The sequence below is a fragment of the Prosopis cineraria genome, unplaced genomic scaffold (assembly GCF_029017545.1).
Source record: "Prosopis cineraria cultivar Desert tree isolate PC_DT_omini unplaced genomic scaffold, ASM2901754v1 PC10, whole genome shotgun sequence".
In the NCBI taxonomy this organism is placed as follows: Eukaryota; Viridiplantae; Streptophyta; class Magnoliopsida; order Fabales; family Fabaceae; genus Prosopis; species Prosopis cineraria.
In genome coordinates this window covers 3,474,486-3,498,801 of record NW_026555341.1, presented here as the reverse complement: position 1 = coordinate 3,498,801, position 24,316 = coordinate 3,474,486, and the positions used below count along the sequence as shown (strand labels likewise).

The 24,316-nt window shown below is 37.2% G+C and overlaps 2 protein-coding genes across 2 annotated transcripts; one reads left to right on the top strand and one right to left on the bottom strand.

Moving 5' to 3' along the window:
- Positions 1-436: 436 nt before the first annotated feature.
- Positions 437-10,440, top strand: LOC129322279 (probable cadmium/zinc-transporting ATPase HMA1, chloroplastic). The gene is made up of 13 exons (XM_054968509.1): positions 437-1,148; positions 1,358-1,508; positions 1,601-1,788; positions 3,401-3,547; positions 4,738-4,933; positions 5,543-5,655; positions 6,668-6,909; positions 7,768-7,873; positions 8,190-8,354; positions 8,662-8,878; positions 9,389-9,576; positions 9,660-9,746; positions 10,097-10,440. Exons 1-13 carry the CDS (start codon positions 612-614, stop codon positions 10,274-10,276), a joined length of 2,517 nt encoding a protein of 838 aa, XP_054824484.1. The 5' UTR covers positions 437-611; the 3' UTR covers positions 10,277-10,440.
- Positions 10,441-12,119: 1,679 nt separating this feature from the next.
- Positions 12,120-13,815, bottom strand: LOC129284441 (transcription factor MYB44). The gene has a single exon (XM_054919928.1). The coding sequence runs from the start codon at positions 13,658-13,660 to the stop codon at positions 12,611-12,613; it is 1,050 nt and encodes a 349-aa protein (XP_054775903.1). The 5' UTR covers positions 13,661-13,815; the 3' UTR covers positions 12,120-12,610.
- Between the last annotated feature and the right edge of the window lie 10,501 nt (positions 13,816-24,316).

The following is a 24,316-nucleotide window of genomic DNA, read 5'->3' as shown; positions in this document are numbered from 1 at the left end:
AGGTCCATTTGCTTATATCCATTATAATATATTTAATTCTCCAATTAAATCTCAGCACTTAAATTTTATCATAAATACATTTGATTGATTGATTCTAATAGGGATGTAAGTTTTTTTAATTTTTTAAAGGAAACCTCAAGAGATTAAGTGAGAGATTTAATTAAAGCAATGATGATTATTGATTCTAATAATAATAATTGCATCGAACTTTCCTCTCCGTCGTTTTTCTTTCGTAATATTAAATTTTAATTAGCTCAAATATGATAATTATAATAATAATAATATATTATTATTATTATAACCAATTTTTAGAGTCGTGTCACAAGGCTACCTGTGTTTCGCAATTCGCATCGACCAATGCGGCAATGCCCCCACAAAGGGACCGGTTTAACTGGGATGAGCACATGATGTGGTGTGGATGACATAACGACGAACTGAATGGTTCACTTCATCCGCAAAGTTAAAGAGTAGACATTGTCGTAGGACTTAGGAGTATTAACGAGGCGTGACTAGGCTGAACTCGGTTATTCTATTCTCAGATTCTCCCTCCCCGCTTCATTGGTAATGGCCTGAAAACTGAAGCTGAGCCTCCTCCCTCTTCAAATCTGCAAATGGAAGCGGTCCCAAGTTTAATGCCGTCGACCCAATTTCAGTCACTTGTATTGTACCAGGGTGCCAAGAGTATTGGATTCTCCAAATCCTTTCTCATCCAACGCTCCCTCTCTTACTATTCCATTTTTGGCAGCCGCTTTGCTTCTCGCAAACTTCTCGGGCTTCACCGCCGCCCTCTGCCTTGTGTCGCTGAATCCAGCACTGATCACCACCCCCACAGCGATCGAAGCCAGCACGATCATCACGGTCATCGCCACCAACACAGCGATCAAACTCACCACGACCATCACGGCTGTCACCACCACTCACACGGCAACAATTGTGCGAATCTTACTGGACCTCAAAAAGCTATTCTCGGGTTCGCCAAAGTCACCAGATGGATAGACTTGGCAGATTTTTTAAGGGAGCATTTGCAATTATGCTGCTTTTCAGCGGCTTTATTCGTGGCTGCTGCCATTTGCCCCCATACCTTGCCTAAGCCCGTCATCAAGCCTGTTCAAAATGCTCTCATTTTCATTGCTTTTCCTTTAGTTGGGGTATATTATTATTTTTCCACTCCAATATCTTGTTCTCCGTCTGCCTGACATGATAGTGTTATTTTGTGGCGAAATATTATTTCATAATCAGTTCCGTAGATTGAAAAGCAAATGGTTTTATAATTCATTGACCGGTGTGAGTTATTGGTACAACTATAATCAGAGGATTTGCTTCATGCCAAAATAATCAAACACGTTGTGCGTTTCAGGTTCCTGCATCACTAGATGCTCTTGTTGAAATTGGCAGTGGAAAAGTAAATATCCACGTGCTGATGGCTCTGGCAGCCTTTGCGTCCATATTCATGGGAAATTCTTTGGAGGGAGGATTACTTCTAGCCATGTTTAATCTGGCTCACATAGGTGATCTATATAGGCTAATCCGTTTGGTGAACTTTGTTTAACAAAGCATGATCCTCAATAGGTTTGATTGTCTAAATGAATTATTTCTGCAGCTGAGGAGTACTTCACCAGCCGTTCTATGATTGATGTTAAAGAGTTGAAGGACAATAATCCAGATTTTGCCCTTGTGCTGGAAACTGACAGTGATGATAAACTTCCCAATACCTTTGACTTGGCATACAAGAGGGTTCCTGTGCATGATGTGACAGTAGGCTCATTTATCTTGGTTGGAGCTGGTGAGGTGAGTTTAATACGTTTGTTGTTGAGCAGTATTTCTTAAATGGCATTTGAAATTCTAGCGGATGATAAAATCGTGACTATTGTCTTATGTCTGCATCTGTCATCTCCAAATAATTAAGCAGTCTTGACTGGAACCATTAGCTATTATTGATTCCAATTTTGGCTGCTCAGATCTAGTATACTCTGGTGTATGATTCACTGCATTGTAATTAAAGGTTATAGAACAACATTTTGGTATCCAAACAAAAGAAGAAAGTATGAATGAATAAAAGGTGTGAAAACAGACTAAAATAAGAATAAAGAGTTCTCTCTTCTTTCAAGGCCGGACCCTTTTTGAGACCATCTCCTGAAACACCTGCTTATCCTTCACGTGCTTTTGGAGTCCCCAACTCATTCAATCACTTGATTGTGATTGCAGCCATTCCCCAAAAAGGGAGGGATGAGGGAATTGCCCACTCTCGTTCATGTGATGAATGAAGGGTGATTCACCCTTTTATATATAGAGGTACAGAAACTTAATCCCCTTGATACAGAGGATCAAATTGCCTATAATTATGGAAACAGACAGGCACTGTGCGCCTGTTTCCTAAGGATATAGAGAATAAAGAGAAGGGAGGAAATCTTGACTATCAGCCCATAAATCTAATATTTCTTAACAGAGAGGGTTGGCATGCGTCAACAAATGAGCCCCCTGGGGGTGGGGAATGAGATTGTTAATTTTTTCCCCCTTACTCACATCAAGCTGCAAAATCAATTTGCTAGTTTAAATGCTTATCATGTGATGGGTACCTAAATGAGATGGGGAACCCTACTTCAAAAGCTAGCTGTTGAAGTGGGAGAACCAACCCACTTATATACCCCATTGAGTATCCCATACTACTCAATGTGAGACTTGGTATCCCATACTATCAAGTCTCTATCAATTGGCCCCCCATGGAAAGCCGACGTCCCGATGGCTGCACTCCACAGTACTTAACTCGGTCTCCTTCTAGTTAGAACCCTCTATGGGTAGCCCTTTCCGGAACCGCCGACAATGAGGCTCTAATATCAATTGATGAGTACCTAAGTGGGATGGGGAACCCTACCCCAAAAGCTAGCTGTTGAAGTGGGAGAACCAACCCACTTATATACCCCATTGAGCATCCCATACTACTCAATGTGGGACTTGGTATCCCATACTACCAAGTCTCTATCATCATGCCATAACTATTCATTCTAATCACAATTTAATACTATGAATTCATTGGCATATGGATGTTTATTGAAGCTGTCAATGTTTATCATATGAGGCATTCGTATATTGCAATCATAAGCTTCACAGATGAAAAATAGGAAACTTAATTTTTGTATGACCAATCTTTTCACATATCTTACCAGTCGTTTGCACTCCCTTCATAGGAACTTTTGTGTCCTTTTCATAATGTGCTTTCTTTTTGCTTCTGTTGTTTAAAGATTCCCGCTATTTCATATCTAAACTATTGAAAGCTTCCCATGAGCAGACTTGATCCACATACACATGTATGCCTCCCACACAACAGAGCACATATCCATGCATATAATTTGGGGTTGAGTCTTATACATCAAAAGAATAATGGGAATGGTATTGTGATTAGTCTGTGCCTGTAGATTGTGAAGTTTTCAAAGGCAGTGCTACAATTACCATTGAGCATCTGACTGGAGAAGTCAAACCTTTGGAGGCTAGAGTTGGAGACAGAGTTCCTGGAGGTGCGAGGAATTTAGATGGGAGAATAATTATAAAGGTATGCCTGTGTATATTTATGTTTGGATAGTTTGGTAAGAGAAATGCTTGGACGTGTGATAAACTTTCTTCATCTTTTGTTTCTATGATCTTAGATTCAAGTTTTTTGCTTTTCTACCATGAAAGGTTTACTGCAATGGAGTAATCGTGGTTATAGCGGTAGTGAGCAGCATAAATGACTAGATAAGTTTGTGGGGATGCTGTGGAGGAGGTGGTTAATGAGAGATAGAGACTGGTTGCTGTATTGGGAGAAAGAGTTCAAACTGATAATGCAAAATTTTGGGTAGCTACAATTGTAGTAAGGTGTTGGTACTTGGTGGCAGGGATAGTGTAGTTAAAATTTTGGGTTGACTGTTGATTGTGTTTCAAAGGTCTTGCAGGTAAGTGTCGGTTAAGGAGATATTATTTGGTAGGTAGCAAGAGTAGCTGTATGTTCTCAGCTCATAATAAATACTCCCTCTGTTTTTTTATTATTAGAGAACCTATCACTTTTCACTTGTATTTTTTTATAAGCAAAATCACCCATTTGAATAACTATTTATATACATTTCCTAAAGCACCCCTCATAATTTACATTAACGAGAAATAATTAATGCGGGCTTATGTTAATTAACATAGGGCATTTTAGTTCAATTTTTTTATTTTTAAACATAATTATTATAATTAATCAACTTTCTTAAACTGTGTGATACAAGGAGTATGTCGTAGTGGTATCCTATCAAGTGCTGAGTTTCATGTTACGTCGACCATGTTTATCAATTTAGCCCACCTAAACTGAGTCATATATAGGGACTTTTATGATTTTCTTTGAATGGAAAAATGTAATTTTAAAGCCTACAATTGCATATGTGAATTTTTCCCCCAAGCAATCTGCAAATTTACAAGGACATGGGGTCTGAATTAAAATTCTTACCAAAAACTGGTCAGCTTGACACTATCTAGCCTAACCGGGTGATGTTACAAGTGAAGTGAGACACCAAGCTTCAAAAAATCTGCTTGATGCCAGCCATGCCATGCACTGAGCCAGGAAAAAAAAAACTGGCCTGACACTATGCACCCTAATTGCTAGTGCTAGCTTGTCAGTTGATTCCTTGTTCAGCTTGTCTGGGGATAGATACTTGTCTTGTCCAGGTAAAACTGTGCTTCGTTTAGGCACTTACCACCGGAAGGTACTTCTTTTTGGAATCATAGGCATCAAAGACTTGGAAGGAATCAACACTTAACAGGATTGTGCAGTTGACTGAAGAAGCACAATTGAATAGACCAAAGCTTCAAAGGTGGCTGGATGAATTTGGTGAGCAATACAGCAAAGTTGTTGTGGTGTTATCCGTTGCTATTGCTGTCATTGGGCCACTTATATTCAAGTGGCCATTTATTAGTACCTCAGGTAATTATCAATGTACTTTATTGCTTTGGTTCTGTTTGTTATCGTATTGAAAATTTCTACACTGCAAATGATATTGTCTTATTGAGTAAAAATTTCATTATTTTTCTTATAAATTTCATAGCTGAGGTCAAATATGCCAATTTCTCCTTTCCTTTAATTGTTACTACTTCTTTCAAGTAGCACAGACACCTTAGCTTGCTGAATTCTTATAAATATTAATATTATTATTGACAAATTATCACTTTAATTATAAAGATATCAAGATGTGGTATAATGGACCTCAGCTATGAAATTAGTCAATTATAATATTAATCTTATAAATCATGCAGGGTCTCATGATTTATTGAAATGAATAGACTCATTTTCCCGATATTTAGTTGGTACTATAGCTTGGAATTGGTATTTTATGAGATAGCTTGTAAAATTTCTCTATTTGGTGCCTTCATTTTTACAAGCTGAGCAGTTTGTTTGTTTTTTTTTTTTTTGGATTTCCTGTCTTGTCCAATTTCAACTAAGTGTGCTAGCATCCTAAAAAGAAATCGTTTATTTCACATCCATATGTAATTTTTAACATCAATCCTTCAGCTTATTTACTGTATGGTTATGCAGCTTGCAGGGGTTCAATTTATAGAGCCCTGGGCCTCATGGTGGCTGCATCTCCATGTGCCTTGGCCGTAGCTCCATTGGCATATGCTACAGCAATCAGCTCCTGCGCAAAAAAGGTATAGTTGGGTCCATTGGTGCTGATCAGTTAATCATTTTGATTGTGAAATGTCATAAAACATGTCATGTTTATCTTCGTCGATGCTGAAAAATATATTTGATATTCTAAATTGTTGTTTTAGTCTTTTTAAATTTTAACTTCTCTCGTGGGAGACTTTCAAGTTTTATCATTGTGCTGTTTCAGTTACTAATCATTTGTCCCCTGTCAATATTGTTGTGTCTTTTAACTTTCTATTTAATATAATGTTTGTAACTATAATGATACTGCAGTTTCTGAACCTGTTAGTTTTGGGTGGGATAATAATTCTGCAAACAAGTTATTAAACCCTACGACTTGGATCAAGTATGGGCTTCCACATGCATTTTTGCTTGCTAACTTTAGCAATGTGTCTATAATTAAAATGCTTGTATATATCAACATATAGCACTAACCACTAAGTTAGCTGCTTAGGTAAAATTTCAAATATTTATGCGCGAGCAATGTAGCCCTTATAAATAATGTTGTGAAAGTCCAAGCATTCAACTTTATGAGATTAGCATACGAAGAAGTTTGGAGCTGTAATTTACCTTTAAACCACTTGAATAAAGAGGAAGGTTATTTCCTTATCTGTTCTGAGCTTGTTAAGAAGTATGGGAATTCTCGTGGAAGACCTTTTGCCCATCCCATGGCATCTATAAGTACCAATTTCAAGCACCAGCTGTAATCTTGAAAGTTGGTCAGATGTACTCAGAATAACTAAAGCATAAGCATGCTTCTATCAGAGAAACGTGTAACACCCTCTAAATGTTGAAACTAATTTTTATTGCATCTTTAAAAGATTTCTGAAGAGCTCTGTTTATAAGATGAGTTGAATGCTGCAATTGGTTAATTTTGATTACAATATGTAACCCTTGTGTGTGTGTTCTTTAGCTGGAGTCAAGTATAAAGTTGTTCAAATTGTAACACCCATGAATGCTGCATAGGGTGACACTCCCCTTTATTATGGGTTTATTGTTTATGTTAATTTGCAGGGGATATTGCTAAAAGGTGGACATGTTCTGGATGCACTATCTTCTTGCCGTACAATTGCATTTGACAAAACAGGGACACTGACAACTGGTGGCCTTGTATTTAAGGCAATTGAACCAATTTATGGTCATATGGTTAGAAATAACATAACAAAAATTTCTTCCTGTTGTATTCCTAGCTGTGAAAAAGAAGCTCTAGCTGTTGCCGCTGCCATGGAAAAGGGTACCACTCACCCCATTGGAAGGTATCTCTGCTGAGCACAATGAATTCCTTATATTTTTTGAACCCTTGTCTTCCCCGTAAGGTTTTTTCTCTCTCTGTTAAATATTATAAGAAAATTATGGCTTAAATACAACTTTGGTTCCTGTAGTTTTCTTGGAAGTTTCAATTTGGCCTCTCTAGTGTAAAAGTGGATAATGTTGCCCTCCCATGTTTTACCCGGAATCACCTGGCATAGATAATGTGTTAGCTATGTCAGGTACATATAATAGGCGTGATTCTGCAAATTGTTAAATATAAATGGAAAGTTTGACAAAAAGGGCAAAAATTGGAATCGTTGACTGACTTTTTAGTAGGAGGGCCAATTTGAAACTTTGAGATATAAGTTTACACAAGCCTAAAACTATTCATGGAACTTTATTTAATAGTTTAGGTCTCTTAATTGGAACAGTTCTTGACTGGTATTGCAACCCTTGTATTCAAATGGTTAGAGTACAATCCATGCTGCCCCTCATCCTCAATTAAATTTTAAGTTGAAACACAAGGTTTAGTGGGCTTGAATCCTTAGAGGCTTTTCGTGTGAGAGGACATGTTAGATATTATATTGAAACTATGGATCTTCACTTAACAGTTTTGATTTTAGGCTCAAAACGGCTCTTCACACATTTTTATTATTCATTTTATTTGATATTTAGGCTTTCCATAACTTACATTTACAAGTTGTTTGTAAGAATACATACATACATACATACATACATTAAATTAATAAATTCAGTTGCATCATCTCAAAAATTTGTGAAATGTGATCCTGATTCGTAAATACTATTATTTTTTTCCGTCATCTCTATGTGGTATATTTATTTTGAGAGAAGAAATATTGCAGGGCAGTTGTTGATCACAGTGAGGGGAAAGACCTCCCGTCTGTTTCTGTTGAAAGTTTTGAGTATTTTCCTGGTAGAGGACTTGTTGCCACTCTCAACAGCATTGAGGTATTACATTATCAATGGTTGCTTACGTATTTAATTTAACTGCAAGAGTGAACCACAGTATGTGCCGTGGGCTTACTTATCTCTGCTATTCTGTTTACATGAATTGTCTGGCAGTTTTAGTATTCTGCAATTTCTATCTGCACCGTTTTAATGTTTCACATTCATTATCTAGCCATTTTCGTCAATGCTTGGGCCTACTTAATATAATAATATGACTCATTAAGGTGACAAGTGAATGCAGTATTATCTTTCTCAATTTTATCTTTGAATGCATGGCATGTACAATGACTTAAATTGATGTTTTGTCTTGGTATAGTCAGAAAGTGGAGGAGCCAAACTCTTGAAAGCCTCACTTGGATCTGTAGATTTCATCACCTCATTATGTCAATCAGAAGACGAGTCTAAAAGGATCAAGGAAGCAGTTAATGCATCTTCTTTTGGAAGTGAATTTGTTCATGCTGCCCTCTCAATTGACAAAAAGGTGGTATATTGTAAGTTTACTATGTTTCTCTTTCCTGGGGAGGGTGCAGTTCTGAACCTTTTAGAAGTGTGAAGCAATCTATTACTTTGAATTGCTGATAGTTTCATGCAATAAACTCCATTTTTGCACAGGAGACGGCCTGCGCATACAAGTCTCTCACCTTACATATATATGCTAATATTTTGTCCTTCTTCAGTCTTCTTATTTTGAATTGGACTATTGTACAGCTCTTTATATTATGATAATGTCATATTTTTAGGTCTCATTCATTTTCACTTGAACCTAAATAAATATCCACTTGCTGCAGGTAACACTGATTCACTTAGAGGACAGACCTCGATCTGGGGTTTCTAATGTCATAAAGGAGTTGCAAGATGAAGCAAACTTCCGCGTGATGATGTTAACTGGTGACCATGAGTCCAGCGCAAGGAGAGTTGCAAGTTCTGTCGGCATCAATGAGGTTTATTGCAACCTGAAGCCTGAAGATAAGTTGAGTCATGTGAAGGACATCTCGAGGGATATGGGTAGGTTCCTTAAACTACAATACGTTAATCACTTAATATCTCTTCACGATTTTTTCCCTATTGTAATATTTTTTCACATATATTTGTATGGGGTTGAACCTCTTTCCCTTTTGAGGTTCTTTATTTTTCTGACTTGAAATTTTTTTATTCACCTTTTTCTTCTTTTTAGTTTGTTTGTTTTGTTATTATTATTATTATTTTTTTTTGGAGGGGGGCACCTTTACATGCATTGCTTCCAATTGTCATTTTTTTGCTTATGTTGGGATCACTGAGGTGTTTCCATTTACATATTTCTTATGAGAGGAACTATTTTACGTGTTTCTACCAGATTCACTCTTCTTGAATTTAATACAACTGAATTAGATGTCTTTCTTAAATGCACTTATCCTTTCTTATATTAGAGTTTGGTTTTGCTTGTATGCTATGTATGCCCCTAATGTGTCTTGTATTTTCTTTTATTTCAACTCTCAGTGTTCAAATTTTAATGGAACAGATTTTTTATCGACGCAGGGGGAGGCCTAATCATGGTTGGCGAGGGGATTAATGATGCCCCAGCACTTGCTGCTGCAACAGTAGGAATTGTCCTTGCTCATCGTGCTAGTGCAACTGCCATAGCAGTTGCAGATGTGCTGTTGCTTCGGGAAAATATTTCTGCAGTACCATTTTGTATTGCGAAGTCTCGCCAAACAACTTCACTGGTATTTTACAGCACCTATGTTTTGACGTGTTATTTCGTTCTGCAGTTGGATAGTATTTTCCTTATACATTAGTGCATCTGCAGATTAAACAAAACGTGGCTCTGGCATTGTCCAGCATTTTCATGGCGTCTCTTCCGTCGGTCTTGGGATTTTTGCCCTTGTGGTTAACGGTATGATACTCAATTTCATAATTTGATGCAGTTTTTTTTTTTTTTTTTTCCTTTTTGCTTGTTTGTCCTCCATGAGTCTCTGCAAGGAAAATAAGTTTGGTCGTGCTTCAGGAAATTTGTTCTCTTTAAGAAATCTATCATGGTGAAGAAGGAATGAAGCTGGGAAAAAAAAAAAAAATCTCCCGTTAGTCTTTGCAAGGGAAATAAATGTTATTTTGCTTCATGAACTGGAGAAAGCATTCTATAATGAAGTAGGAATGGAACCCTTATTTTTGGCTGCATCTCTCCCTTATTTTTGCATTATTGGTCTTTTTTTCAAGTCTCCAATTTAACTGTTTCCATGAATGTAGGTTCTGTTACATGAAGGTGGAACCCTGCTTGTTTGTCTGAATTCCGTACGAGGTTTGCATGAACCAGCTTGGTCGTGGAGGCAGGATATGCTGCATTTGATAAAGAAGATAAAATCTAGACTTCTTTCACTCACGACAAACAACACTAACCCGAGCACCTTGGACGCCGCAAATTTGTGACCAAGCGTTTTCAGGTTTTGGCTGTAAGTAGAGTACTGCTGATTGTTAGATAGTATGTATATTGAGAAATAGGCCAACTTTTTTATTAGTAGCCATTTTTTATTATCTCGCAGATGTAAACATTCTCGATCATTTCGAAACGAGCCTCTCTCTCTCTCTCTCTCTCTCTCTCTCGTATCTACTTTTTACAACTAAGCTTGCAAATGTATTGAGGCAAAAAAGTGCTGCTGGTTAATATTGAACTTCACATAGAAAAGCAAGTCTATTGAAAGCGATAGACAGGACAGCTCAAGAACTTGAATGCTCGGGGGATCAGACACATGTTTCATTAGAAATTGAACGGAAGACATATTCCCGGTGTTAATTATTATTATTATTCGTAAAAGTACGATTGAATTTTTAATTTAAAAATGCATTTCGTTAAATTCATTTTTCTCTTTTCTGGAAGTCTAAAATAAAGGTTACGCTTTGCGTTACCGAAAATGATTAAAAAAAAACAAAGAAAGAAAAGTAAACAAAAAACTAAATCAAGAGTTACGTAACTTCCTTCGGATCAGAGTCAGACATCTTTCGAAGATGAAAGTAAGTAACATGCCGTGAAATTTTATGATTTTATCCTTTAGTCTGTTGGCTGTCAACTTGACGCGGCGATTGGGGGCTGCTATTTCCATGGCTGCTCTTTAGAAAGGTGCATATGTTACGTATATGTTACTCGCAAAGAGGGTGACATTAAGACAAAGAAGAGAAGGTTTTGTGCATATTATGTAATGGCCATTAAAAAGGCGTGGTTGAGAATGATGCAACAAGGCAGCTGTGTTGCACCAGCACCGGCCATGGTAACGGATAACCAGCTCAACTCCGTTCCTTGTGTAGTTAGTTGAAGGTTCGCTGTGTTTGTAGGCATCTACTTAATTACATTTCTTATCACACTTGAGGCTTCCATCATGTGGCTGCTCCATTGCTTCACCATTCATCAAATTTTTGTTACTCCCAACAATTCCATTAGAGCTCTTCAACCCCCAAACTTCCTTCCACCCTCCCCTGGCCTTGCCCCAAAAGGTTCCCTAACTTCAAGCCTAGTTTTGTGATGTTTGAGAATTTGGAGTCTTTTTTGTGTCCCCAAAAAAGAGTCATTTAATTTAATCTAATATTTTTAAACCGGGAAATTGTGAGTGGTGTTTGATGACAAAATGTGAATATTTAAAATAAAATTTTACTTGTAACATAAAATTTGATTAATAGGAACAGTGATTTGAACGAATAGTTGAAGGCAAAAAGTGTAACTCCGAATAATTTCATTCGTTCTTATTGTAACTTCTGTTTTTAGTTTTTGCTGTTGAAACTTTTCTCCATCGTCTAAATTAATTTTTTTTGTATTTCCAATTAAAATAAAAAGACATTTATCGTAGTTAAGACTCTTCATTTTCGTATTTTATGATAATTTAATTTTAAAATTCCAACCCAACGGAATAGAATAGAGACTCCGCCGAAAAAATTGAACGAGTCAAAATTCTCACATCAGATGCAGTTAACGCAAAGACTCGAGCAGTGAATCCGTTAATCCGTTTACAGGCCCGTGCAGCCCTATTTTTTATTCATTGTCCACGACAATTTGAAGAAAGCGGATTCAGTCAATTTATATGTAAAACCAGGGTCCCAGAATCCTCACCCTGAAACTTCTTCAAGGCTTGGAATTAAAATCAAATTCAGAATTTAAGGAAAACATCACCAGATTCGGAAGCAACCAAAAAAAATATTAGGCAAGAGACTGAAGTTACATTATATATTGTCTTGTTTTCAGTGTCTAGTTCGAAGCATTTTATTTTGCAAATGTCTCAGTATATTGAAGCCAGGAAAACAGGTTCACCCTTCGGTGCCATGAATTAAAATTTAGAAGTGCAGATAAGGAAAATAGATTTAACTTATATTCAGATTTACGGATTTGATTCATCCTACATCTCTCCTCAGTTCCCTCGTGTCTTCTCTTTCTTCTTCTTCTTCTTCTTCTTGTTTTCTTTTTGGGGCCCCCACCAGACATGGAGAACAGGAGTCACAGACGGTAAACGTCGGTGAAATTTCAGACTTGTTACCCATAGAATATTCATTCATTCCTCAGCTCCTGGAAATGAAGTTCCTTTCTAACTTCTGTTCCTAACCCCTTACCGGCTTACCCAGCCCTCTTGCTAAACCACGCGTTGTCTCTCTATTTCTATTTACATTTTACACTACCCCAAAATTATTGCCTAAAACCATCCTAAACAAAAGGCCGAAGCTTCATTCTCAGTCCCCAATCCGCATTTTTCACAACCCTGCTCTGTTCGATTCCTCTTTTGTTCATAAATCGATCCTGCTAATTCCAATACGCTTCACCGAAGCGTTTCGAAATCCATCAGCTGTCTGAAAACACACCCCATTCTGCTGCTCCAACCCCGCCATATAACTCCTTACCTCCTTCCTTATCATGTCTTGCATCACAGCTAGCAACTCTGCGCTGAAATTGAAAGCTAAGAACCCATTCTGATTCGCCGCCGACGGACCCCTCTCGCATCCTCGATCATCCCTACCCGAATGAACCTGCTGCGGCACCGACATCGGAACGGATGCCGGAGCCGGAGGTGGGGTGGGCGTGAGAGTCGAAGCAGCCGTCAGTGCCGTTGCGGATAATAAGCGCGTACTGTTGGCCGGTAGTGCAGCATGTGTTGTGTCTGCAGGCCGATTGGAGACTTCGGAAGAGTCCACGCCCGGAAGCGACAGCGATAATGACGTAGGCGGGTCATTGGAAGATGACGTCGTTTCTACGGGAGGCAGAACTCCGCCGGTTCTGGGGACAGGTCGATAGACTTGAGAAGAAGACGCAACGGGAACACTGGACTCGCTCACATCCGACCCGGACGGGCTACCCGGTGTGGGCGGGTTCATGCACAACCCAGTGGATACCGGTACAGCGGCACCGGCACTGACAGACCTCTTGAGCGGCTGAGGGCTAAAACTGCCATCGAATCCACCCACAGCGCCGGCATCATCGATCATCATGGAGGCGCACTTGCGCTTCAAGGTAGAGTTCCAGTGGTTCTTGATTGCGTTATCAGTTCGGCCGGAGAGGAGGCGAGCGATGGTGGCCCATTTATTGCCAAAGCGGGCATGAGCCCTGATGATGGTATCATCCTCTTCTGGCGTGAATGCACGGTGCTCGACCTGGGGAGAGAGCTGATTGCACCAGCGAAGCCTGCAAGACTTGCCGGATCGACCGGGAATGGACCTGCTGATCAAGGACCAATTCCTGGGGCCATGCTTGTCGACAAGCTTCTGCAAGGCGTCGTCCTCTTCGGGGCTCCAGGGACCCTTAATCCGGTCCATATCCTTCCTGGAAGCGACCGTATTCATGTCGGTTTCAAAAGCCGGCGATCATAAGAGAATGGAGGCGAAAAGTAATGCAGATGGAGAGATGAGATGGCTAAGAAACAGCGAGGAAGAAGATCACCCCGGGGGGGGGGGTTGTTTCAGTGGCGTGAAGTTGTTGGGTTACAATGAAAAATTGGTGAAGGTGGAGGGCTGCTTATATGTGAGAGAGAGGGCGGAAGAGGAAACCGGATGAGCAGGTTCAGTTTTGGAGTTGGGAAGGGGCGTTGCGGGCAATTGGAACCGCTTCTTCCAGGGAAGGCGGTTAGTTTGGGATTTGGGATACAGCTGTCATTGGAACACGCGTCACCTCTCAGCTGCTTCCATTCACCCAAGTCATCCTCATCCTCTCTTGTCCTTTCTTCCTCTGCCCACGCGCAGGGCGTCCGTTTCACTCCCCCGCTCCTGCTTTTATCATTGCCTCATCCACCGGCCTGCTGCGATGGTCAAGTGGCAAGTGTACCTCACGCATCCGGAGACAGAGCAAGCGGGTCGTCGAATCTGTTGAGGCTACAACGGTTCTGGAAGTTAATGAGAGGAGAGAGTAGAGAACCGGAAATTACACGTTAATATATTTAGTTATTTAAGAGACAACAAAAGAAGGAAATAAAAAAATTCCGAAGGAGAAAGGGATAACGATGAGAAAGGAGGTGAGAGAAGGAGTTGGGTTTGTTGTTCAAGTCGTGGGGCGGAGGCTGAGTTTGACTGAGGAATCCAGGCTGTAGGGCATTTCGCGTGGGATTTTTTAAGTGTCGTCCTTTTGCTTGCGGCAATTAGAAAGCGGGGCCCACCATGGCTGAGGTGGCAGAAGACGACAAGATCGGTCGCCGAATCGGAGGGCGAATCATTGCTGCTTTCCAGTCAGTCCAGCCTGTATACCTGCCACCACCACCACTTAATCGGCCCCGTTCCCACTCCCCCACCGACACCTGCCGGTCACTCCATATCCGTACGGATCCCGGAAGCCATCCCTCCTCGAGACCTGTGCTCGGTAGCTTCCTCCCGTCTTTTCTCATTCCTTATGATGCCATGCCAGTTATAGTTGCGCATATATCATCTTAGTCCTCATTACACCCCCTTATTTTTATTTTTTATCGAAACCAGTTAAATCTTTGCATCCGTATCGTAACAAATTTATTAAAAATAGTTCCCCCCCTGCCTTATTTATTAATCGCCTGACTTATGTGTATATATTATTCATACATTGCATGATCAAAAGCGGCAAAAAACGGTTATTATATTGACTAATACAGGTGACGTGTCGGAGGATTTAAAATAATAATAATAATAATAAGAGGAGGGGTATGGGGAAAGAGCGAGAGTGAAGGTTGTCGGGTGGAGAATAGAGGAAATAAATGATCAACAGATCCGCGACCATTTCTGTCACACGCACGTCGCACCAACGACCTGCGCACTTCTTTTCTGACCCTCGTCTCCCCCCCCCCCCCCCTTCTCAGTCATAGTAAGTTAGTAACATTAGCATCTACGCCTTCGTTTTTAATTTATTTCCGTTAGATGTTTTTCCCTCTTATAGCATCGATATGTTTTTAAAAAAGCAGGAAAAAACAAAACTATTTAGGCTAAAATTGAACAGCATACATTCAAAAGGGGACAACGAATAAAAGACAAATTAGGTCAAGTCAATAAAATATTAAACATAAAAGAGATTAATAATGATGGATCCACGGTCCACATCATGTAAATTAGTTTGGCTAAATAAGCATGGCTCTTTAATTTTTTAAACTTAAAACCATTATTAGAATATTATCTCTCACAAAATCATAATCTCAACAAGCTCTAAATTTTACAAGATTGCTCTAAATTTATAAGATTGTGACCTCCATTAGCGAATTATAAGTCTGAGAATAGCAACAAAGAAAGGTACCTCAACAACAATCAATTCTCAATGTCCATTTCTAGCATTTCAGTTTATATTAGAGACAGTTTTCAACATTATTTTTTGCTTTGTATCCTCTACAATTTTATATCTTGCATATTTTATTAATCAAACACTCATTATTTTAATTTTATTGTATCTTTGTATTTAAGTAAATTGTGATAAGGGAGGTGAGAATTCTTTATTATTTTTTGAGACTTAGTATCTCTAACACACCTAATAATTTTTGTTGTCTGTAAGAAACAATAACTTTGAGTTCTAACTTTGTTTAAATTTTGGTGTGGGTCTCTGCAATTTGTTTTAATGTTTTGGTTCATATTCATATGTCTTAAGTCCTACCTAGAACACCAAAAAAAAAAATAAGTGTAGAGATCTAGAATATCAATATAAAAAAAATGTAGGGACATATAATAAAACTCGAGCAAAATGCATAAATACAAAGTTATATTCTCCCAAAAGAATCATATACTTATACTTTTATTTTCTATATCTAAGTATTCCCTGCTGATCATACCAAGTTTTGCACTTAATTATCTGTTCTTAATAAATTCATGATAATTTATGTAATTTGACCTATTTCATGATGTATTTTACTTTAAAATTTATAATTTAGAGTGCTGTCCAAAATTTCGGTGACTGTTCCAGTGTAAGTATGATCCCTTTTGGTACTCTGAAATTTTGGCCTTAAAATAAATGGACATGGAATTTAAAAAGTGATTTGTTTTTTGTTGAAAATCAATTCCATATAGAACTCAGTCCTACCAAAATTGGCGGAATTCACTTCCATCACAAAACCTTAGTCTTCCAATTTCATCTTTCATTTTTCATCCCTTCCTCTCTCATCCAGCTCCTATCAACCTTCCCATTGTTGGTGAACGTCTCAGCACTGGCAACCTCCAACAACTAGGGCCTGTGATCTCCAGAACGATCCTGCAAACAACGAGAGACACGGAGAAGGATGGTTAAGAGCATAGAAACAGAGAGAACAGTGCATGTGCAGCACGAGATATTAATCCAATCGAACCTACCATAGAAAGGGCCAAGCACAAGCAAAATCACTAAAGTACTTGAAGACGCAATCGATTTCTGTCTTCCTGAATTGGGAAGTGAAGTGAAAACCATTAATGGGTCGACCCACGTTTCCGACTGCAGATCTCAGACCACCTTCATCCTTGGATCTCAAATGGTGATAATGGTATCTAGTTGAAGCTCACTTCTTCTTCGACGGTGGCAACTAGCTAATTTTTGCTTCGACCTGGGTTGGGGCAAAATTTTTGGGCCGAGAACATTTTAGTCTTTTCATTTTTTAACATTAATATTAAATAAAAATAACTTTTTAATTTCATGAACACGCCAAACATATTTTTCAACTCTATTTTAATATCTATCTTTATTTTTATTTTCATCAAAATCATTTTCACTATATCAAACAGAACATATATATTTTTATACATATTCTTTTGAATTACATTTATAAATTAAATTACTTTCAACATATCTATTAAAATAATGAAAAAATTCATAATTTATTTAACTCTATTTAAAATTTACAGATTATTATTATTTGTTCTTTTATACATGGACAATATGATAACTTATAAATGAAATTGGAGAGAATACACGCGTAAAGTTAAATAATAGAGAAATTGCATATCATTTTGGTAAGTTTAATTTAGTCATAGAAGCTCATTAATTAGGAGTAGGCGGGCGTCACGAGTTAAAAGACTGGTTATATGAACAAAATTCTAATATCGACAGTGAAATTGATGGTAAAAAAAAAATGACGACAAAGTTCGAATTGATGGTTTTTTCGGTTGAAAATGGAGCCTCAGATCAATACGAAAGATTAACCAAGTTATAAAATTGATTGTTTTTAATTTGCTAACCACGTAAATCATGTTTTTTATCTATGAAACCAATTCTTAACCTAAGTCTGTAATTCAGGTTTATTTTGATAAGTTAACCCGAATAAACTTGAAAAAAAAAACTAGGATTGGGTTTGAAAAAGTTGCACTCCATCCATTAAAAATGTAAGATATTTTTAACGTTTTAAGATATAATCATTATCTTTTTTTTAAAAGTATATTCATGTTTATTTTAAAATAAAACACTCTATTAAATAAGGATAAATATAAAAAGATAGAGTTAATTTAAAAATAAATAATTACTTTATTACATGTGAGATTTAATTAAAAATATTTTATATTTTTTGACAAACAAATATACTTTTATGTTTGAGCCCATTTGGGATGGCCCGAATATTCAAATAGAAGTTTACAAATATATATTAAATATTAATTAATTCTTTCAATTTAACTTACTTTTTAGAGTGAGAGACTGTATATTTGAGTACATTTTGATAGGTATTTTATTTTTAAAATAAAAATATTAATATTTTTATTATTTTTAATCTATAAATTAACTTATAATAATATTCAAAATATATTTTAATACTTATTTTTTAATATTAAGACCGAAAAAATTTAAAATTATTTAAAAAGGTTGAGTCACATGTACTTTTTAAGTATTCTAAAAAGCATATTTTATAATTTTTATGATAACAAAAATAATTAATTTTAAAATAAAATTTAAAGTTTGTTAAAACCAGGGGCAAATGATAATTCGAGTATTTGGATTGACTTGACTATCAAATTTATTTGGGCTCAATCCGAATTAAGCTTGACCTGTGCCAAATTACTGGTTATGCTTTTAATAGGTGTCGCATAGGTAGAGTTGTGAGGTGTAGGAAGAGTGAGTAAATGATTCACAAGCAAAAGCGAGAATATTAGTTGAGTGCAATTCACAGGGGCTTTGTGAGGATTTCATAACAGAAGAGAGTAGTTGTTATAAGTGTGGAATACAAACCACTGTATTGGATTGGATGGCGAAGCTTTGTTCGGTTATGATGCAAACACCGATAGATATATAATTCATCAAAACTTGACTGGGCATGCTTGATAGAATATAAATGAAAAAAAAAGGCAATTTTATGAATGAAAAACACCAATTATGTTGAAGAATAAAACACAAGTAATATTTTTTTTAAAAAAAAAAGATAAGTGAAGCAGTGAAATGAGAAGGCATGGGGGAATAATAGGAGGAGGAAGAGTGCGAATATTAATGTTGAATAATAATAAAAGAAAGAAGCAAGAAGGACAAGGATACGGAGGGTCGTAACCAAGGAGTGAGCGGGGACAGCTGCAAATCAGGTATTCCCCTCACTGGGGGCGAATTAATGGATGAGTAGTGAATACCAAAGCACAAACCTTTGCATCAAATGACGCTACTGACCTAGCTTTGCTAGCTTGCCCTCCTCACTAGTCACATGCAGCATCCCATGCACTACGTAGTTTTTCCCCCTTTTTAAACTCGCCCTATTTATTTTCCATCAACCCCGCGTTCCTTTTGTTTCTGCGTACCCCAAACGCCCTCTTATCTTTAATTCTTATCAATATCTTCACAGCTTTTTTAACTAAATTGAATCCTGGATAAAATCTTCCCCCCCGATGACTTGCTCATTTAAATTACTGTGCTGTCTAATTGGACCGCACGCTTTGTATGACCGTTTGAATGGAGCTGCTGCACTGTCTGTGATTTATAAACACAATAAGAGTTTTCTGTAAATTTTTATATAATTGCAATTTATACCGATCATGGTTTGAAAACAAAAACGGGTTGATATTGTTTATTAATAACTTGGTAGACAGTCCACTGTCGTCTGTCGTGCACTGTTTAATTTAACGTCAGCCTCTTATGAGCGCGTGCTTCTATATATTCAAATTTCAATGTTACTTTTTTTTTTTTTTTTCCTTCGCCACCATGCAAGCATTCACAGTTTATGATATCCAAAACTGAATTACCAGCACGTTTTGAACGCTCTTCAACATTTTTCAAAGATATATTTAAAGACAACTATCATGACGCCCAGTCATTAGCAAGATTCATGCATCTTGTATAATTATGGGTTATGATACCCTATGTTGTTTCCATCGCAAGTAGTGAGGCATGACAATGCGGGGGACACAAATTATAGAAGAACAATGGTGAAAGTAGGGGAATAAACGAGTGTAAAGGAAAAGGTGAGCAATAAGGAAATGATTGGGAAAATAGGGGCCGCAAAGGTGTAGTTGAAGTTTTAGGGCACGTGGAAAACGACGGTTCCAGGCAGAGGAGGGTCGCGAAGCCCCAACAGTTGTTACCACGGCTCAACCTCTGCCACGTAGGTACCGGAAATTGATTGTTCAACCTCAGACAGCAGGCTGTCCCCGTGTCCTCCTCCCTTTTTTTTTTTTTTTGTTTTTTGGTTTGGGTTGTTGAGCTGGGCCCCACTATCCATCGTGTCGTATTCTCCCATCCCCACTTTATGCTCCACGCCTGCTTCTCCTTCATGGCTTCATCCCCCTTTCATTTTCTTGTCACATCATTTTGTTTGCGGCCTCTCTTTCCCTTTTCCCTTACTTTTTTTTTTAAAAAATATATATGGCGAAAAATCCGTTTGAACCGTCTTTGCCAGCTATATCGCATTCCCCAGCCCCAGCCCAGCCCCACAAATTACCTCTTTTTTTTTTTTACCCCTTTTACTTTTCATTTTTTTCCCGGACAAACAAAATATGCTCCATTGAATCCAAAATATAAACAGTTTTTTTTAAATTACATACTAATAAAGTCATTATTTTTATAAAAATATATATTACTTTTTTTCTAGTTTTAATTATCAATATATTCTATGATCAATGAGGAATACATTTACACAAATATATAAATAAATAAATATAAGGGGTAAAATAAAAATTTTTTATATGTATTATGGTTTTTTATATTTTGAACCAAAATTAGGTGAAAGGAAATGCTTATATTTTATGCCCGAGGGAGTATTTATTATTCCAATTCCAATATGTCCACTTTTTTAATCAGGAAAAAAACGCCAAGATCCACAAAGTAATTAAATAAAATTACATGTGAATGTAGTTAACTTTTGGCTACTTTCTCTCGATTCTTCCGTCTTTTTACAGTTTTACAGTTCCACGTGATCGTTATTCATGCATCAAGATTGGAGCAACCGCAAATGCGTTACCTAGCCCTGCCTACGTACCCCCAACTTCTCTGCGGCGTCGTTTTGCTATGGCGCTAAATATACTCACGTTATCTACATAATAACGTTTTGCTTCGTTTCGTGCTTATCATGAAGGCCTGCTTTTCACTGCATTTCTTTTTCAAACTGATCCGTGAAGAGATTGCGCACTAATTCTGATATTTGATCTGTCAGTCAAAAGCCAGGGCTTGAGGTTGATTTACAAGGTAATTACCGCGCGAAATGGGCTCTTTACCAGAAAGGCAATGGATGGGTACGATTGCATCAATTATCTTTACTTTTCAGTATGCTCAGTGTTTCAATGCATTAAAACATTTTCTTTAAAGAAAAAACTGTTTCAAAACTCAAGAGAAACGGAATCTACACGAGCACGCAACTTTTTTGAATCAAGAGATAATTGCCTCTGAACTTGACCGAAGTATTTTTTTAATGGGCAGGTGAGATGTGACGGTGCTTTAATTAGTTAGCTTGATTAAAATATCAGACAATTGGGAGTGAGGAGCGTCTAGTTAGTTTAGGTGGAGATCAAATTGTGAAAAGTGAATAAAGATCGTAATAATAGACGAAGCCGTGTTCGAATTTGAAACTGCCATGCCATCTTCCATATGAAAAGCACGAAATTTGAGGAGGTGGGACTCCATCGTATTAATACCAGACAGGAAAAAGAGCCTCTGATATTGTCGACCCAACCCCCTCGTTCTCCGCTCCTGTATCAATCTTTACATGTCACTTTTATTGGTCCTTTCTTTTGTTTTTCTTGTCTCTATACATTCCCTTTCCTGACGTACGCTCTTTTCTTCTCCTCGTTATCATTTACTAATTACTATTATTTGATCTGTGGGTAATTGTCTGTGTAGAGATCTCAAACTAAAATACATACACTCTCCCTATGACTTTTCTTGTGATGGGAATCTTTTCTGAAAATTGACAGCATTTCATCACAAAACTAGTGTGGATGCTATGATGGTTCAGGTCACGTAATAACGATTGATCCTTGTATGGCACTGTGCGTGGCATTGAAAGACAAGTTTTCCTATTAACCTTCATTCACGACCTTTTGCTCCAAAAAAAAAAAAAAGACCTTCATTCCCGACCCAATCTAGAACTCTGCGATGCCTGCAAATGTTGGTGGAGCCTATGAATATGACTGTTAGTGTCCACTTCGATCGCAAAGCAAATGTCACCTGCCCTAGAAATAAACGGCGTTCACTGTTTAACATCCCTATTGAGTTATTAGCCCCTCATATTCCATATTCATATTTTCTTCTCTCGTTCATTTCCATTTAAAACCAAGCGGATATTGGTCTCTAAAAGTTGAAACCGAAGCACATGAATATAACTGAACCAGCAATGCCTGTGCTGCGAAACAAACCCATGAACAAATCTACCACTCAATGTTAAGACTTGTGCTTTTTAATCAATCTCTTAAAAATGGGAGCTGGTGAAGAAAAGTGAAAACGCACGGACATGTAATCGTTGGTGAACGAATAGGGACCATTATGGGAGGATGGAACTAAAGCGGTGGATATTAAGACGAAGATATTGTTTTCGAATACGTCAGACACGGTGGTGGTTGTGGAGCTAATTGTAGGAGAAAAATAAATACCAAAACCGCTAGGAATAATAGTCCAAATTGTTGGGTTTCAATGGAAGGAGGAATTTCATCAGAGGACCCTTCCCGTGATTTAATTTTAAATCAGGACTGATTAATAAAATTTAAAAATACACAGCATGATCAAGGGACTGAATTTAAATTATGTTTTATTACTGAATGATCAAAATGTCCTTCATTTTTTAAAACATAAAATGGACTTGATTTAAACTCTAACTCAACTTGTCATGTAACTCATTTGTACTTATTATTAATTTACTGATAGAACTTGTTAACAATAATTGTATATATTTAATATTATTGACTTGTTACCACGTGAAATCGATACGTTAACATCTTAACATAATTTATTTTTAGTAATTCGAGCTTGTAAGCCCACTTGAAAAATTTGTTAACGGTATCTTATACGTATTCAATTTTACTGACTATCTAAATTATGAAATGTAATTCTTAAAACCCTAATTTGTTAAAAATAAAGGATAGTTTGATAATTTTTTATTAAATATATTTTCAATTCAATCTCGTACTATGATGTATTTTCAAATTCCAATGATTTTGATTCAAAATTAATTTCCTATAGAGGTCTTTTTCTAAAATTAAGTCCAATCTCACACTGAAATATATAATGAACGGTTATTATGTTATTAATGTATGAACCTTGTTATGTTATATATAAATATTATGTTATTCATACATTTGAAGAACTTGTACATTATTGTTTAACTAATCACATAGATTATGCATAATAAAAGAATATTGTGTTGTTAACGTGTGGACCTTGCTATGTTATATACAAACGTTTTGTAGTATATACTCATGGGAAAACTTGTACATTCCAAATGAGGGGCAAAATAGTCTTTTTACTAAAAAACATATTTGGATACACGATATTTGAGCTTGCAGAATCAATTTAGAATAAATTGGGCTTTAGGTGACTTTTTTTTTTATTTGAGAGTGTTAGGTGCCATTCTTTCTTGTTAAAAATAAAAAATTATTTTGATAATTTTCTAGTAAGACATGTTTCCATGTCAATCCGGCAATATAGTTTCAAATTCTCTTAATTTTGATTTAACATTAAAGTCATATAGAATGCCATCTCGCAAGAAGGCAGTTAGGAAAGCAGAAAGAAACAAAAAGCTCTGCAGAATTGATGGATTAGCTAGAAAGAAAAAGAAGGGCTTAGGGGGGGGGGGCTCTATAATAAAACCAGGACCAGTACCGTTGTCTTGAATTTTATATACGGGCTCTTCCAATAACATGGGATTCTGGTCAAGGTGTGGAACCCAGTGTTCCCCTTCTCGTGTGTTCCAGTTAGGTGAAAGGTCCTTGTCCGATCCTTCCAATCCTGGAAGCTTAGCAAGTTCGCAAGCCCATTATTCATTCATTTGTTTATGTTTAATCTCAAGCTCTGAACACAATGTGCACCCACATTAATTAGTTACTAAAAGCAGTGATAGTGTTGCGGATAAGGTTCATTTCTGGACATTATGCTTCCTGCTGTTGTTGGAAAGAAACCTATCCAAAACTCAACTTTGACGGTTCTAATGCGGAATTATTCAGAATTTGGGGAAGCCACGAGTAAAGGCAAATTTCATGATATGGGATTGCAACATCCAACAGTTATAACATGATTCCTTTTTTTCTTTTAGTTTCTGTCTTGTAATAGAAAGAACCAAACGTGCAAGAATATGGCAATTAAGTGGTGTGCATTTTGGGCCAGGATATATACAGACACACACCCACCAAAAACCAAAAAAAAAAAAAGAGGAACAGAAAAGAAAAGAAAAGGCTTCCATTTTCGTTGCAGGTGGGGATAGAATAGAGACATGGCGAGAGAAGCAAAAGGAGGAGAGCCGTCTAAAGGGAGGAAAACGAGCAATGATATGAAGAAATTCAACGGTACACTATTTGGAAGGTAGGGCTTGTTCATGTGGGACAAGAAAGTGTGTGAATAGGAAAAAGATAAATTTTTTTTTTTTTTTTGGGATAATAGAAAAGGATAAAAAGTTAGGAGCGTTTTTGAGTCCTGGTGCTTTGTTC